We start from the raw sequence: 14,370 nt of genomic DNA, 5'->3' as shown, positions 1-14,370 counted from the left end.
CTTTCCCCGATGTGGCATGCAGTGAGCCTGCTGGGTTGCAGCTGTGCCCTGATTTGAGTATTGACCCAACCCTTCCCAATGCCAATTCAGTGAAACAACATGTGCAAGATTTTGGTCCTTTTATTATTAGTATTATTATCTTCACTCCGTTCTCTTTACTTCTTCTCTCCTCCCATTCCCTTCAAACAAATTCCCTCCTCCCATCCCCCTCCCAAGATTTTTTTTTTTCCCCTCCCTCCTCCTCTCTCGCCCCTGGGGAGGGATAGAATCGTAATTGCTGTCCATGCCCCTGCTTCCCAGGAACTCTAATGGCAAGTTATAGTAGTGCAGGTCTGAGGCAACATTAAGGCTAACCTACGACTACTCTGAAACTATTCAAACTTTATGATGGCATAACATTCCGCAGATTTAAAATATGTTAAAGGTAACCTGTAAGAGAACCCTCTAGAGAGATTTACTGTCCAGACTCCACATTGGAATGCAACCGTACTCTGCTCTACTTTTGCTTTGTTCTTCTGTGATTGTGTGTCATGGAATCTGAGCTGTATTCTGTGGAGTGGTGTTTTCTTTTCTCCTTCCATTAGCTAGGAGCCTTTTGGGGTCTTATGTCCCAGAAGAAAGGTAAGAGTAAATGAAGGTGAATTTGAACTGAACACCACACAGCTAATTTGCTGGGATAATAACCCATTGCTTATGAAGAGCAACTGATACTTAAACTTTTAATTTTATAACTTAAATCAGAAAAATGACATATCCCAATGGCATAGGTGATGCATAGTGGGGGCATGTGCCTCCCTCCCCCAAGAGCGCTGGTACCTCCCCTGACGGCAAGCAACTGGTAGGGGGGCACAGATAGTGCTAATGCCCTCCCCCCCCCCACCCCTGAAATTGACTCTGCCAGTGGCAGAAGTGCTGGCACTTCTGCCACCGCCGTGCTGCAGGTGCGCTTGGTGACCAGCCGCTGGGGGACCCACCTCCCCCTGGTTGTTGCCCTTCTGGTGACCCCCCAGACTTGGGAGGCACCAGTCACCCATGCCCAATGGCACATTATACCCTGGTGGGGTACTGATGCAGTTAAAAAAGTGAACAAGTACTATCTATTGGATTTGGAACGGTCATCTCTGATCTTGCCCATTAAGCTGCGTGGCAGTCCTAATATCTTGACTGGAGGTTCGGTGCTTGTTTGAAGGCTAGGATGGGTGGCTCTGGGAAGATCTTTTTAAGAATAGGGTCTCTTTCTAGTATGGGTTGCAGTTGTCTGAGGATTTTTCGTACAGGTTCAAGGGAGGGGTGATATGTCATAACCAGCACACCAAACCTCGCCAACCTCATCACCAGAAGCAAACTTCCTCAAGCCCAGAACACACCAAAAGGATCCAGATCGTGCCAGGACAAGAAATGCAAAACCTGCCCCCACATCTCCACCACCCCCACTATTACTACACCCCGCACACTGGAAATCCATCAAAGACAGAAACACTCAATTACCGGTGGGGGCACATTTCTCACAGGAGGGCCACTCTCTCTCCAATCTCTCAGTCCTGATCCTCAAGGGAAACTTACACAACTTCCCAGAGACGAGCCTATGAGCTCCATTTCATCAACCTGCTGGATACTAGAGATCAGGGACTAAACATAGACATTGGATTTTTGACACATTATAATCTGCCTGGCAACTGACTCCCCAGCCCAGCCCAGCCCAGCCCCTGGCTTCTTTACTTTTCATTCCATCCAGGAAGAGCACACACCAACTGCTGACACTTCCTTAGCCTGACGAAGGGTTTTTGAACCCGAAAGCTTGCTTAATAACTATTCTCCAACCATTTGGGTTGGTCTAATAAAAGATATCAAATTCACCCAAGGAACCTTGTCTGCCTATGTCCTTAGACCAACACGGCTACAACCTACACCCCTGTCTAAGACTTTGACTTTTCTTCGGTCAATGGGCGGACTTTGACCAACACCTGGAAGCTTCTGGAGGCTTCTTCACCAATCACCATTCACCTTTGTGCATATGTTCATCTCAGATTTTGTTACTAATTGTGTTGTTTTTCACATTCCAGTCTGTTTTTCTGTCTAGGTTGTACCATCTGCCACCCTTTTTGAGGGCCCCTCTATCTTATCTTGTTCCTTACTGTAGCTGATTTACAGCACACAGGCTTAATTGCTGCTTTTTCCAGAAAAATGGTTAACACAATTAAGATGGTTACTTAACATAAGCAAATGGCTGGTTTAGATATCATTCTGCCTTGTGGCTAGCAGCTTTGCTAGGCCACAGGTCATGCCTTTGTATTCAGTTTTAAATCCCTTGCTCCCCGATAATACAAATTATTGTTACCCTAACAGTAAAGAGAGAAGTTTTTTTTTAAATCAAACCTGTCCTTTGGAAAATAAAAATGCAGACCAGGTAAAGCCAATAAATAATAACACAAATGTCTAGTAACATGGTTTTGTTAGGAGGTTAGAAAATGGATTTGTTTTGGATGGCAAGGATTACTTGGAATAAGGTGATCTTGCCTTAAGCGGGGGGTTGGACCAGACAGTCCTAAGATATTTGAAGAGAAAGGGGCCAAATGCACAAACATGTAAACAGGGGAATTTTCCGACAATCTTATTTAATCAAAGCCAAGATAAGGGTGTCCATCCCCCTGTTCCGCCCGGTCAGCAAAGGGTGGGGAGCCTTGTCTTTTATTCAAGTACTAGCTCAGAGCAGTCAGTAGCTCAGCTCCAGCTTTGGTCTCAGGCTCTGGGCTGAAAGCTGGAGCTGAGCTGTTGCCAGCCCTGGACTGGGATGGTTCATTTGGCAGAGGAGGGGGCTCACAGCTGGGGGAGTGTGGGGGAGACCTTGGAGGGGGGGATGAGGGAGACGGCCTGTTTGGCTTGCTGTGGTGGAGATTTGCCCTGGTTTCAGTGGGGGCGGGGGGGGTGCAAGCAGGCATCTGGACATTTGGATGCTTATCTTGCTGGGATCCTATTATGCTTGCTGAATTCCTGCCCCTGGGGCAGGGGGCTGGACTCGATGATCTTCTGATGTCCCTTCCAGCCCTAGTGTCTATGAATCTATGGTTGGGTGCAGGGTCTTCCAATGGGGACCTGGCACTGCTCTAGGATATGGAGCCAGGCAGTTGGCAAGATCTTCCTTCCAATCCCCTTGCGCAAGTAACTAAGTAAAACACTCCAAAATAGTATCTTTTTACAGGAAAATAATATTTCTTTATTGAAGTATTATTTTGGAACACTTCAGCCAATTCTCAAATGTTTCAAAGGGCTTGTATGTTTTTACAACTGTCCCTTTTTACATGTTTTAATTGTTACTTCCTTTGAACTACCATGGACTAAGGGGTTATAAAGGAAGGTATGATTGTGTTAAGATAAATGATTTTATCCAGTAATTTTCTGTGCAGACAATGTGGGCCAGACACCTACTTTAGACTTTCTTTTCAGTACCCTGGCATGAGGTTCATTTGGTCCTGCTGACTTGAATTCAGATCCATCAAAAGCTCTCTGTCTCTCTTGTTGTCTCATAGTTTAGTTTGTCCTCTACCTCATTTAAATAATCCTTGTTCATTGTCTGGTTGTAGTTGAATTGACCATAAAAAAAGAAAGAAACAATAAAAAGACTAGGTCAAACTTATGGTATACTCATGGGGGATTTTAATTTCCCTAGTATCTGATGGGGAAAAAATGAGGGAAAATCATAAAATGACCAGTGAGTTCATAACGTAGAGGACAGCTTTTTGGAAAAGAGCTGCTCAATTACATTTTTGCCTTGCCTAATTAAACAAACTGATTGGGAAGCTAACAATTAATAAAGACACAGAAACAGGGCTGTGGATTGTTAGGAAGGAGCATGCCAGAGCTTATGCCAGCTGTGAGTGAATTGAAGGCAGTGGAGCCTGATTTATTTAATCCCAAGTTGCTGAAAAAAAATGATGAAAGAAATCTCAGCTCCTGCAGCAGTACTTACAAAATCATGGATTATTTTGTGTCTATCTTTTTTTAAAGATGGGTGAGAGGAAGGTTGACCTGAGAAATTATAGACCAGCCAAACTGACTAAAATGCCTGGGAAGTTGAAAGAAAATTTTCAAGCAGTCCATTTTTAGACATCTGGAGGAGGAAGAAGCAATCCCTAGATGGCTGTATGCTGTATTAAAAATAAATCATGCCAAATCAGTTTGATTACCTTTGGGGTAATTCATTGTGGGGATGCGGGGAGTGTGGTTGATATAATGTACTGGATATAGTAGATTTTGATACAGTTCTGTGTTACATTCTCATAAGTAAACTGGAGAAATGTGAACTTGAAAGAATTTTTGTTAGGTGGATACATAATTGGTTGAATAAATACAAATAAAGAGTAACTAAATGATCACTATCAGAATGGCAGGAGGTCTTGAGTGGGGTCCACAGAGTCATGTCCTGGCTCAGTTGCTGTCAGATCATTTAAAAATAAATGGTACTAGGGGAAATAGAGAGATTCCTGATTGATTGTGTTGGCAGTGTGACAGTTGCAAAATACAAATATAGTTTTGGGTTGCATTAATAGACGAAGGGCATGTAAGACATGGGGGCTGACTGTGCTGCTTTACTCAGCACTGGATGTATTGTGTGCACCTTTGGCTTTGTGTTTTAAGGATATGGAGAAATTGGAAGGGATTCAAAGTCAAGGAAGAAAGATGATAAAGGTGTTGGAATATTACGAAGAAAGATTGAGAAAACTAGGTATGTTTAGTTTGCAGAAAGGGAGATTGAGATATTAGTTATCAAATAATTGAAAGGATGCTATAAAAAAAGGTTCCTTGTTCAACTGTTCTCTCCTGGTACAGAAGGCAGATCATCAAACAATAGGTTTAAACTTCACTAAAGCAGATCTGGATTATGTCTCTGAGAACTTCTCAACTCTAAGAACAGTAGGACAATGGAACAAGCTGCTCAAGGAATTCCTTTGTTGGAGGTTTTCAAGAGGATTTAGGATTAAGTATTTCCTTCATTTACACAGGGAAACATCCCTCTTTTAAGCCTATGCTTCTGTAAATGATTTTCAACAACAACTTTCAATATTAGGGTAACTTTCTTCCTTTCTAGAAACAAAACCTATCCCCTACCTTCCCCCTTCCCCTTTACATTTTTTTAACAGGAAGCAAAAAAGTCTTTATTTCTCCTGTCCACCCAAAATATTTTTCTAAACAATGAACATTCTTGGGTTTATCCATCCTTCCTTTCCTTTCCTTCCCTTCCTCTGTTCATATATCTGCCTTCTAGTATGGGTTTTGTATGTATGCTGATGAGCACTGTATCTTGGTGCTTGAGAGAGGATGTGCACCATCAATAAAATGCTGAACTGACTGTACAAAAAGGATTACATGGTTGCTTTTAACTGGAGGTGCACCGATTTATATTGGTCCATATCAAATCAGCACCAATAAAAGGAAAATTAACTTTATTGGCAGTCGGCTTTTTTTGGCTGGTGTAGCTGATAGTGTCACTGATAAATGCTGTGAAGAAGGGTGCCTATGCCCAAAAGCTTGCAAATAAAGAATTTTTTTTGAAAATATCTAGTTGGTCTAATAAAAGTTATTACCTCTGCCTTATGTTTGCATGATGTCATATATTATCTAGAATCTGCTTTTAAAAATTGTTTCCAGTACTTTTTTAAATCATTATTTTAAATTTCATCAGAAATAGGATATAGCTTATTATCGTGGAGCTGTGAAGGATGGCAGTTTATTGGATAGTCATGGAGGCTGTGTTGGTTTGTTAAAATCAAGACAACATGATTCCTGGGCATTCATATAACTACAGCTATCAAGGCACCAAACTTCTGGACTCAGTCTGGCCTTTGGATATTGTCTCAATGGTCGAAAGGGGAGATGGAAAGTCTGGGCGGTCTCCACTCCTCCATACTCTTCCCTAGGCATACACATTAAAGATCCTGGTGATCTCTTATGCATGCATTGTGATCAAGAAAGGATTGGCGGTTGCCTACTGCTACATTTATATAAAACTTTAAATTTTAAGTATTGAAAGCTAACCACAATTTATAGATAGGAGTAATTTGAATTCTGAAATCTGAAAAGCACATTTGTCTGTCTTGCATATTGCTATCATACTAATACAGTATGGTATTAAAAATTGTCTGCAGGGTGTGGATCATATATTTAACTATGTATTTTAATGTTAAGTTTTCACACTTGTTAGTGTCAGTTTCTGTCTTTTAGATACTGATTCTTGCAGTTTGGTAGCATTATTGTGCTTGATGAAGAGACTTGGTTATAAGATGCACTTATAGCTATTATTAAATTCAGGCTGTATCAGAAGTAGGGCATCTGGTTTTAACTGCTCAACTAGGGTGTTTCTCCTATTCTTTATTTTGGTACATTACTTATTTCTGGATTTCAGCGATATTACTTGATATGTGAGCAAAACAACAGATTTTATCTCATGCATTAATGTCACTAAAAGGTTTGCTAAAACTATTAGTTTAGCCCTTAGCAACAGAACCTTGAAATATATTACTGATCAGTGGGAAGTTGAGTTCCTTTCTGGACCATAAGACTGGTAGTATATCTTCCTCAGAATTCAGAAAAATAATTTTCAGTCTGGTCTCTTTCATCTACTATAAACAGGATCAGTTGAGGTTCAGAATAGATGTCTTTGCTGACCAGTCTTTGAAACATTAATTGGCTCTCTTGGCTGGAGGTTGCCAGTGTTTCCGGCAGAGGGCCAGACTGCGACCCCAGACTGGTCCCCACTGGGACCTGACTGCTGCTGTGGTGTGGCATGGCAAAAGTCCTCTCCATTGAAGCCTGAGGTGCTTCATTGCAAAGCAGCTCAGGCAGAGTCACCCCATTGCCAAATGCTGTTGAAGCCACAGCTCCACAGGCTGGATCCAAAAGCTCTGTGGGTGTAGGTTGATGACCACTGTTTTAGGCAATTTTCTGTTTTATGTGGGCAGAGTAGAGTATAGGACATGTTTTGTCAGCTGGTTGGCTCCAGTACTAGGACAGGTACAAAAGGTATATGGTTACTGGCCTGGAAAGAAAATATTTAATAATACCTCCCTTTATAAAATTAACTTGCAGAATATTTACTTTTGGACACCTTTTAATTGTATATCCATCCAATTAGATTATAAACCCTTCAGATCAAGGTCCACATTTTCATATGTGGGTGTTGATCATCTAAAACAGCAGTGCTCTTTTCTAAGTTAGAGTCCTTGGATGTTGTTAAATTAGAACTAGGGACCTAGTGAAACCATAGCTCCTTTAGTCTTGCTTGTTTTGCTATGTCTTCTTCCCCTGCCACCCCGCATCCTCCCCGTCGCTGATTGGCAGAGGGGTCCTGGCAGCTGTGCCACTTGCCAATTATCAACCAGGAAGCAAAAACTATAGTTTAATTATACTGTCGGTTTTGCATCCTGTCACTGATTGGCTGAGGGGCATCAGCAACCCTGCCCTTGTTGCTGATTGGCCAGGAGGCAAAAACCATGGCATATTTAAAACAGTGGGTTTTGCTTCCTGGCTGATCAGCAGCAAGCAGTGGGGCTGCTGGGACCCCTCTGTCAATCAGGGAGGGGGCGTGGCAAATTATGCAAGATTAACTGCGCAACTGTGCAGCACATTTCTGCCGCGATTTCGGTAGGTCCCTAGTTATATCCTGACAAAGAATGTCTTGCATTCAAAATCTTATTTAAGTTTATCCCAACTACATAGTTGGTCCAATAGAAGATATCACTCAAAGAAATTATTGTCCCTTGCATTATAGTGTAACTAATAATAATAAACACTGGTTTGTTTTTAAATATTGAAATTGTTTATTTTATGTAATATAAAATATCAAAACCCACATTTTTATTTTAAATTTGTACCACTTCAAGTTGACTTCTAATCTACTTGCCACTTGAGAAGGAAATTTCTGTGAAGCATCATTTAATTTCCTAAAATTGTCAAGGTTAAGTGTCATATGTTTTCATTGGTAGGTTCCGGTTGCACATTGTTTTGGACCACCAGGACACTACAAGAGAAAGTTTTGCACTGTGTGCAGAAAGCCACTGGAATTGCCTGCATTTCGATGTGAAGGTAACTTTAAAACATGTGCATGCATCTTCAAGTATACATTTTATTTAAATGGGTGTAATACATGCATATGCATACATGTGTGCACATGTGCGTGTGCACATCCACGTGTGCGCACACACACACACACACACACACACACAGTGTCTGTGTATATCATTTAAAATCTCACCATATGCTAACAACCATCTCATAAATCCCTTTGCTTTTGCATTCATGACACAAGCTATACTTGTACTTTTGTCTGTTTCATGTCTAAGTCAAGGAATACAATTACTGCCACAAATATGAACTCTTCACTAAATGTGAATTTTGTCATCCAGATTTGCTCTGGCTGTTAACTCGGGGCCAGTCTTGATACTTTGGCTAGATATGCCCCAGACTGAGGCAACAAAAAGCAAGTTCTAAGTTTTATTTTACTTACCTTTGTTCAGCAGTACTAGTGGCAGCAAAGTTGAAAGTGAAGAGGCAGTCAGTCTTGTGCTCAAGACAGGAGGAGGAGGTAGGTATGAGCCTGAATATATCTGATAATGTTAGAAACACTCTGTAAACCCTGTGACGTATCAACAGGCAGCATAATGCCACCCTCCCTCCTTCAATTTGAAGGTGAGTAACTTCATATTTTTCTAATTAAGAAACAGAAAATCAACATGGAACTTCAACATGCTTTTCTTAGTAAGACTTTTCTTTTATAGAATTGTATTTTAAAATGCATAGTCAAGGTTTTGAGTACTTGTTGCATTTACCCAAATTCAAGAAAACTTTTAAATTTACAATGATTCCTCCCCCCCACCAATAACTAGAGTCTATACATGGAAAATGTAATTTGTTGTTTTTCCATGTACAGAATCTAATTAATGGAAATTAGTCTTAAATTTATACCCTTCACTGTTGTGGCAGGGAAGGCAGAAGCAGGGGTGGGGGAAGGGCCAGACCCCCACTCCTTACCCTCCCTGCTTGCCCTCCCAATTCTTCCAGAGGTAGTGCGTCACTGATCTTGGATAATACCGCATCACTGAGAGAGATGATATATATATCATAGGTCCTTTGATTTTTAGGACCAGAAGGAAAGGGAGGAAATCCTTCATGTTCAGGTCAGGACAAGCTGTGGCACTGCATCTCCACATCAGTCTCCTCCTTCAGCCTTTGCAAACCTGGTGTGCTTTCCATGAGTAGATCACACCCCAGAGGTAAGTCCCTCACTTGGAGCTTACTGGCACATTGCTTTGTCATGCCTTTTAAGTTGCCTGGTGCTTCCTGTTTTGTAAAAACGTTGAGTCCGTGGGCATTTGCAGAAGCTTCCCATCCACTAAAAACTCCAAAAGAAACTCTTGGAGACCTGGGCCCTGTCATCAGCACAACAAGAATGCAGTGGTTTCATCCAACAGCTTGCTGTGTCATGTGTACCCACAACTGGCAACAACTGCTAAGCTGGTGGCACTTATGACGCACACTTTTCTGGCAAACCCAGATAAGAGAGTCTGCTAAAGAATAGGCACTTCACCTTGAACTTGGAGTGGATATGTCAGTGGTAATATGAAAGAACCGGCTCCTGAGCGTGGCCATAATGGCCTCTAGTGGCCGAACTACCAGTTTCCAACAGATCTTCAGGATAACTTCCTCATGGTCGCACCTGCCATGCTGTGATGGCAAGTGTACTTTGTCGGGAGGTTAAGCCTTTGAGTGTGTGCCCCTTGGATCCACACGTGGCCTAGCTGATTGGGCCCTATTGGCTCTATCTGTGCCCTCAGCCAGTAGCTTACTTTAGGGGAGTTAATTATGGCCTCCAGCTGCCCCCATAGCCACAACCATGCCTCACAAGTGTCACTTCATCATTATTTTTCGTGGGACTTCCAAGTGCCATCCACATTCCCTTTGTCTGAGCCTTGGCTTTGGCCCCTTTTCTCTTGCTGAAGCCCTCAGCCCACTGTCTTGAGCTTTGTCTCCCAGGCTTCAGCCCCACTGTGTCCATGTCCTTTATAGGGCATAACACAGAGCTCCCCCTTGGCACTTTGCTGCATGGCCTCCAATTCACCCCTCCCACCCCACAACCACAACCTGGTCCCCCAGTTATAAACCAAGATACAAGCAAATGCTTCCAGTTAAAATCAAACCCCACTCTGGTTTGATTCCCTCAGTCCCACAGCCCTTTGTACTGTCCTCTAGCCCTTAGATCCCTGCAGGTCCATCTGGAGCTCCTCTCTTCTGCAGAGTGCCGGGCCAGACTGCTGGCTTACACTCAGGAGGTGAGCTTATATATCTCTGGTCACGTTGCTCCACATTGAATACACATTTTAAAGTATAGTTCTATAAAAAAAGCAAAAAAAGTCTTACTAGGAAACACATTTTGGAGTTCCAGGTTGACTTTCTGTTTGTTAGTTAGAAAAATATTAAGTTATTCACCTTCACATTTTGATTGGAGGAGGGAGGGTGGAATTATGCTGCCTGTTGATGCTTTACAAGGTTTACAGAGCGTTTCCAACATTACCAAACATGTTCCAGCTCCTCCACCATGCACAAATGTTTTCCCTCTAGCACAAATGTTTTCCCTCTAGTCTCCTGTTCCTGTTTCCCTGCTGTTACCTGGCTGCGTAGTCCAATATAGCTAGTTTTAAACTCAGCTGCTCTTTCCTTCTTAAATTGACAAGGACAAAGGCCCCTGTTACAGGTACCAGCTGTCCTGCCAGTACCATAAGTTTCCCCAATTTTTCCTTAGTGGGCTGAGAGCTCTTGCTTCCAGGTTGTTGGCTTCTTAGGATCTTACGATTCCCTGGGAGTCTATCTTTTCTCCCTTGACTGACCCTTTTGAATCAACCTGATACCAAAGCAAGCAATTTTCTCACCCTAGGCACTGCTTATAGAGATGACCTGACTCTGCAAGCATATGAGTATCTGCCACTGCTCTCCTCTCTGTTGTGTAGGCCCCGGAAAAAAATCCAGCCATTACGGGATCTGTTTCTATGGTAATGTTAAAATGGCAAACTATTGGTTTTAGGAGATTCCCTCTTATTTAGCATGTCTCTACTGCCTGGATTTTTTTTCCCACACCCCAGGATCCTAAGCAGTAGACTGCCTACATGCCTTCCTGGTGTTGTTCAACATCATCATTTTAGTCAGACCCAGTGTATCATCTGCCATTGGTAGCTACCTAGCTGTCGTGTCTGGGATTAGAGCTGATAATGGACTTTGTGTGGTCTTCCTTCCACATGGCACAGCTGTTTCAAATGCACTACCCCTTACAAATGATGCCAGTATCTTTCTGAATTTGATGGGGTGGGTGGCACGAGAGCTGTGCAGCTTTCCGGAGGAGTTGGCTGAGCTACCTCCACATATCTTTCTAGATACCTTAACACGACCTGGATCCATCTGAGGCTATACCTATCAGTGATATGAACTGGGACCCTGCTGTACTTCAGGCAAACCTCTGTGGTGTTGGAGGGCAGGGATGAGAAAGGGGGCATCAATAAGAGCAGATAGGATACAGAGTTTTTCACAAGGGAGCACGTTTCTTGTACTCCAGCTCTACTCCATCCTTATCATTTGTGTTGGAGGCTAACAAAGTGGACCAAAACAAGTCAGTGCCTAAAGAAAAGGAGCCATGGAGATTGGACTTTTTTTGGTAACTGGACCCACTCCTTTTCAAGCTTACAGTTTACAATCACGAATGAATTATCAATGTCTGTTGACACTAACCACTCCCATAGGATATGAGGCTATCACAGTCGAGAGGAGATCATTGGCTTCAGGGATGTGCACTATCCAGAGATGTTCAGATAGTGGTAGAGTCCCAGTACTTTCAACTCCAAAATACAACCAAGCTCTTTATTCCCTCAAGGATTCAATGGCTGACTTCCAAACTTGGAGAATTTCAGCTATATACAGTGTGTGGCTGTACTACTTAGATGCCTTGTTATCAAAAAAGCAAGCACTTATGGTTTAATAAGCAAAAGTCCTTGATGGCTCAGCAAACCACCTCCTTCTTCAATTTCTCCAGTAGGCGGGGAGTTAGACATTACAGTTGGAGATGGTTGCAAGCATTCCTCTTTCCTGTCTAGAGCTAGCCTGGCTCGCTCTTTCCAGCGTAGACCCAAATAACATGTGACCACTTGGTCCTGGGCATGATAGCTTATGGCGAACTACCGTATAATTATATATGCTGTCAATCACAAATTCTCCTTCCTTATCTCTCTTCAGGGATCCTTCTTACAAGTCTGCTCATGAAAGAAGTCCATCCCTTGTTAAGTGGGAGCAGTAAAAGGTTCCTTCAGGACTTATGCATATACTCAGATCATTTAGGAAAGTTATTTCATCTTTCTACTAACAGTTGTGGTTAAGGCATTTGGGAAGGGATTTCCTTTATGGTGCTGTAAGAAATCTTTGCATTTCCTAACGAACTTTAAAGATGTGGGCATAATGCTCATGATGCATCTCTGCCTTTCCACAGAATAGGTGCAACATACACAGTGGCAGTGTAGATTTCACCTTACTGCCTCACCATTGAACACATGCGCTGAGCACATAAAGCTGCTGCTTCCAATGACTCTTCTAATGCCTGCTTCTAGTCCCAGCTAAGGATGTGGCAAGGAAAAAGTCTGTTTTTGATTCATTCAGAGATAAGGGTGCAAGAACACAGGACGATACTACTAACATTTTAGCATTGCATTTCCTTCATAACTTTGTTGAGGCCATAGAGTATAATTTGTGACCATTCTTTGTGCTCATCTTTGAGATGGGATATTAGAATAAAGTTTGTCTAATTAAAATTTAATTAGTTGGTCATAGTTTTAGATGCCTCTTCTAAATCGAGGGTTTTATTTTCAGATGTGGAAAAAGAAACATTCCTATAGATAAGAATTTTCTGAACTCTGAATTCTCCAATTTAAAATGTGAGCTGGTTATGTTAGAGAAGACGACTTGGTTATGCTTATGAGAATATTGTCATCCCTGTGATAAACTGTTGTTTTAATTGAATGGGAAGAAATAGTGAAATTGTTTAAGACAAACTTAGATTTTCTTTCCTACGCATTGATCTTTTCTGAATGGAAAAGAGCATCAGAGAAAGTGTTGTACAAATAGGCTTACTTACTTTTTACACTGTCTTGGAGATGAAACATTTCCTGTTTCTACTTTTTTGCTTTTAGTATGTGAACTACACGTGCATATAGATTGTGTTCCGTTTGCTTGCAGTGACTGCCGTCAGTGCCATCAGGATGGGCATCAGGACCATGTAAGAGTGCACTTTTATGGCTGGAACATGATATAAAATGCAATTGTACACTTTAATTATGAAAAAATAATGTTTAATGTAGACTTTTATGATAACTTTCTAGCTATTTTAAAGGATTTATTTCTTGTAATGTCTCTGGGTGCTAAGTATCAAATGCAAAATGATTTGCGAAATGTACCTGTTGATTAATAAGGAACTGTAGAATACATAAAACTTGAATATTTATATAAAATCCATAGATCTTTAAATCTGATATTTACAGAAGTGGCTGTGCCATTTTCATTCTGTTTTTAAATTTTAATTTTCACGATATTGGAAGGGGACAACAAATGCTGTTTTGTATTTTGAGAGTTCTTGGCAGTCTGAAATGCTTATCCCAGGGATAGTAAGAGGCCCTGCAGAAGCCATATAACTGTGAAATCGTATGCATCTGAGGGTGCCTCATAGATGTTACTCCAATCATGATATTGTTATCCTTTCATGATGAATACATCATGCCATGTACAGGCTGTCAGGAAAAGGGAAAAAGGAATAACAACTTTCACTTTTGCTGCTGACCAGCTGGAGAAGCTCTCTGGTCAGCAGCACCAGTGAAAGAATGAGATAACTCTGCTGAGGAGTAATATCCCGTGGGGTTTCCCTGGGAAGCAAGGGGGAGGGGAGGAGGGAAAATCCTCCCCCCAGTTTTCCCCAGTCAGTGGAGCCAGGGACACTGGCTGGAGCACAGGCTAGGTCTCCTGAGCAGCAGCAAGGGCCTGGGGAGAGAAATCCCCCTGGTCCTCTCCTTCATGCACAAGTGCTGGGAGCCAGGGACACCCTGCCCAGCTACAGCACAACCCCATCTTCCAGGAAGCAGCAAGCAAGGTGGAATTTCCTTGCTTTTCTGCTTGCTATGACCCAGGAGACCAGGGTTGCCTATGGCTGGGCAGGGTGTCTCTAGTTCTCTGTATGTTTTGGGGGGGAAGTGAAGAGGATTACCCCCCTTCCCAGACATCAGCAAGCTTGGTAGACCCAGGCTCTGCTCTAGCTAGGCAGAATGCTGCCCCGCCCGCCCCCCCTCTTCCCCC

At 42.3% G+C, this 14,370-nt stretch overlaps 1 protein-coding gene across 4 annotated transcripts in view; it reads left to right on the top strand.

The window, feature by feature from the left end:
- Positions 1-14,370, top strand: part of DGKQ (diacylglycerol kinase theta) — a 149,529-nt gene that overhangs the window by 47,106 nt on the left and 88,053 nt on the right. For 2 of the 4 annotated variants that reach the window (XM_025199097.1, XM_025199098.1), the window contains exons 3-4: positions 7,980-8,079; positions 13,218-13,303. In XM_025199097.1, coding sequence (XP_025054882.1) covers positions 7,980-8,079; positions 13,218-13,303 — 186 coding nt within the window. Of the gene's footprint in view, positions 1-7,978; positions 8,080-13,217; positions 13,304-14,370 lie in introns of those variants that run through there. The other 2 variants (XM_025199100.1, XM_025199099.1) reach the window with 1 other exon arrangement.

The sequence above is a fragment of the Alligator sinensis genome, unplaced genomic scaffold (genome assembly GCF_000455745.1).
Source record: "Alligator sinensis unplaced genomic scaffold, ASM45574v1 scaffold607_1, whole genome shotgun sequence".
Classification (NCBI taxonomy): domain Eukaryota; kingdom Metazoa; phylum Chordata; order Crocodylia; family Alligatoridae; genus Alligator; species Alligator sinensis.
Note: the sequence above shows the minus strand (reverse complement) of the source record. Positions and strands in the feature narration are given on the sequence as shown.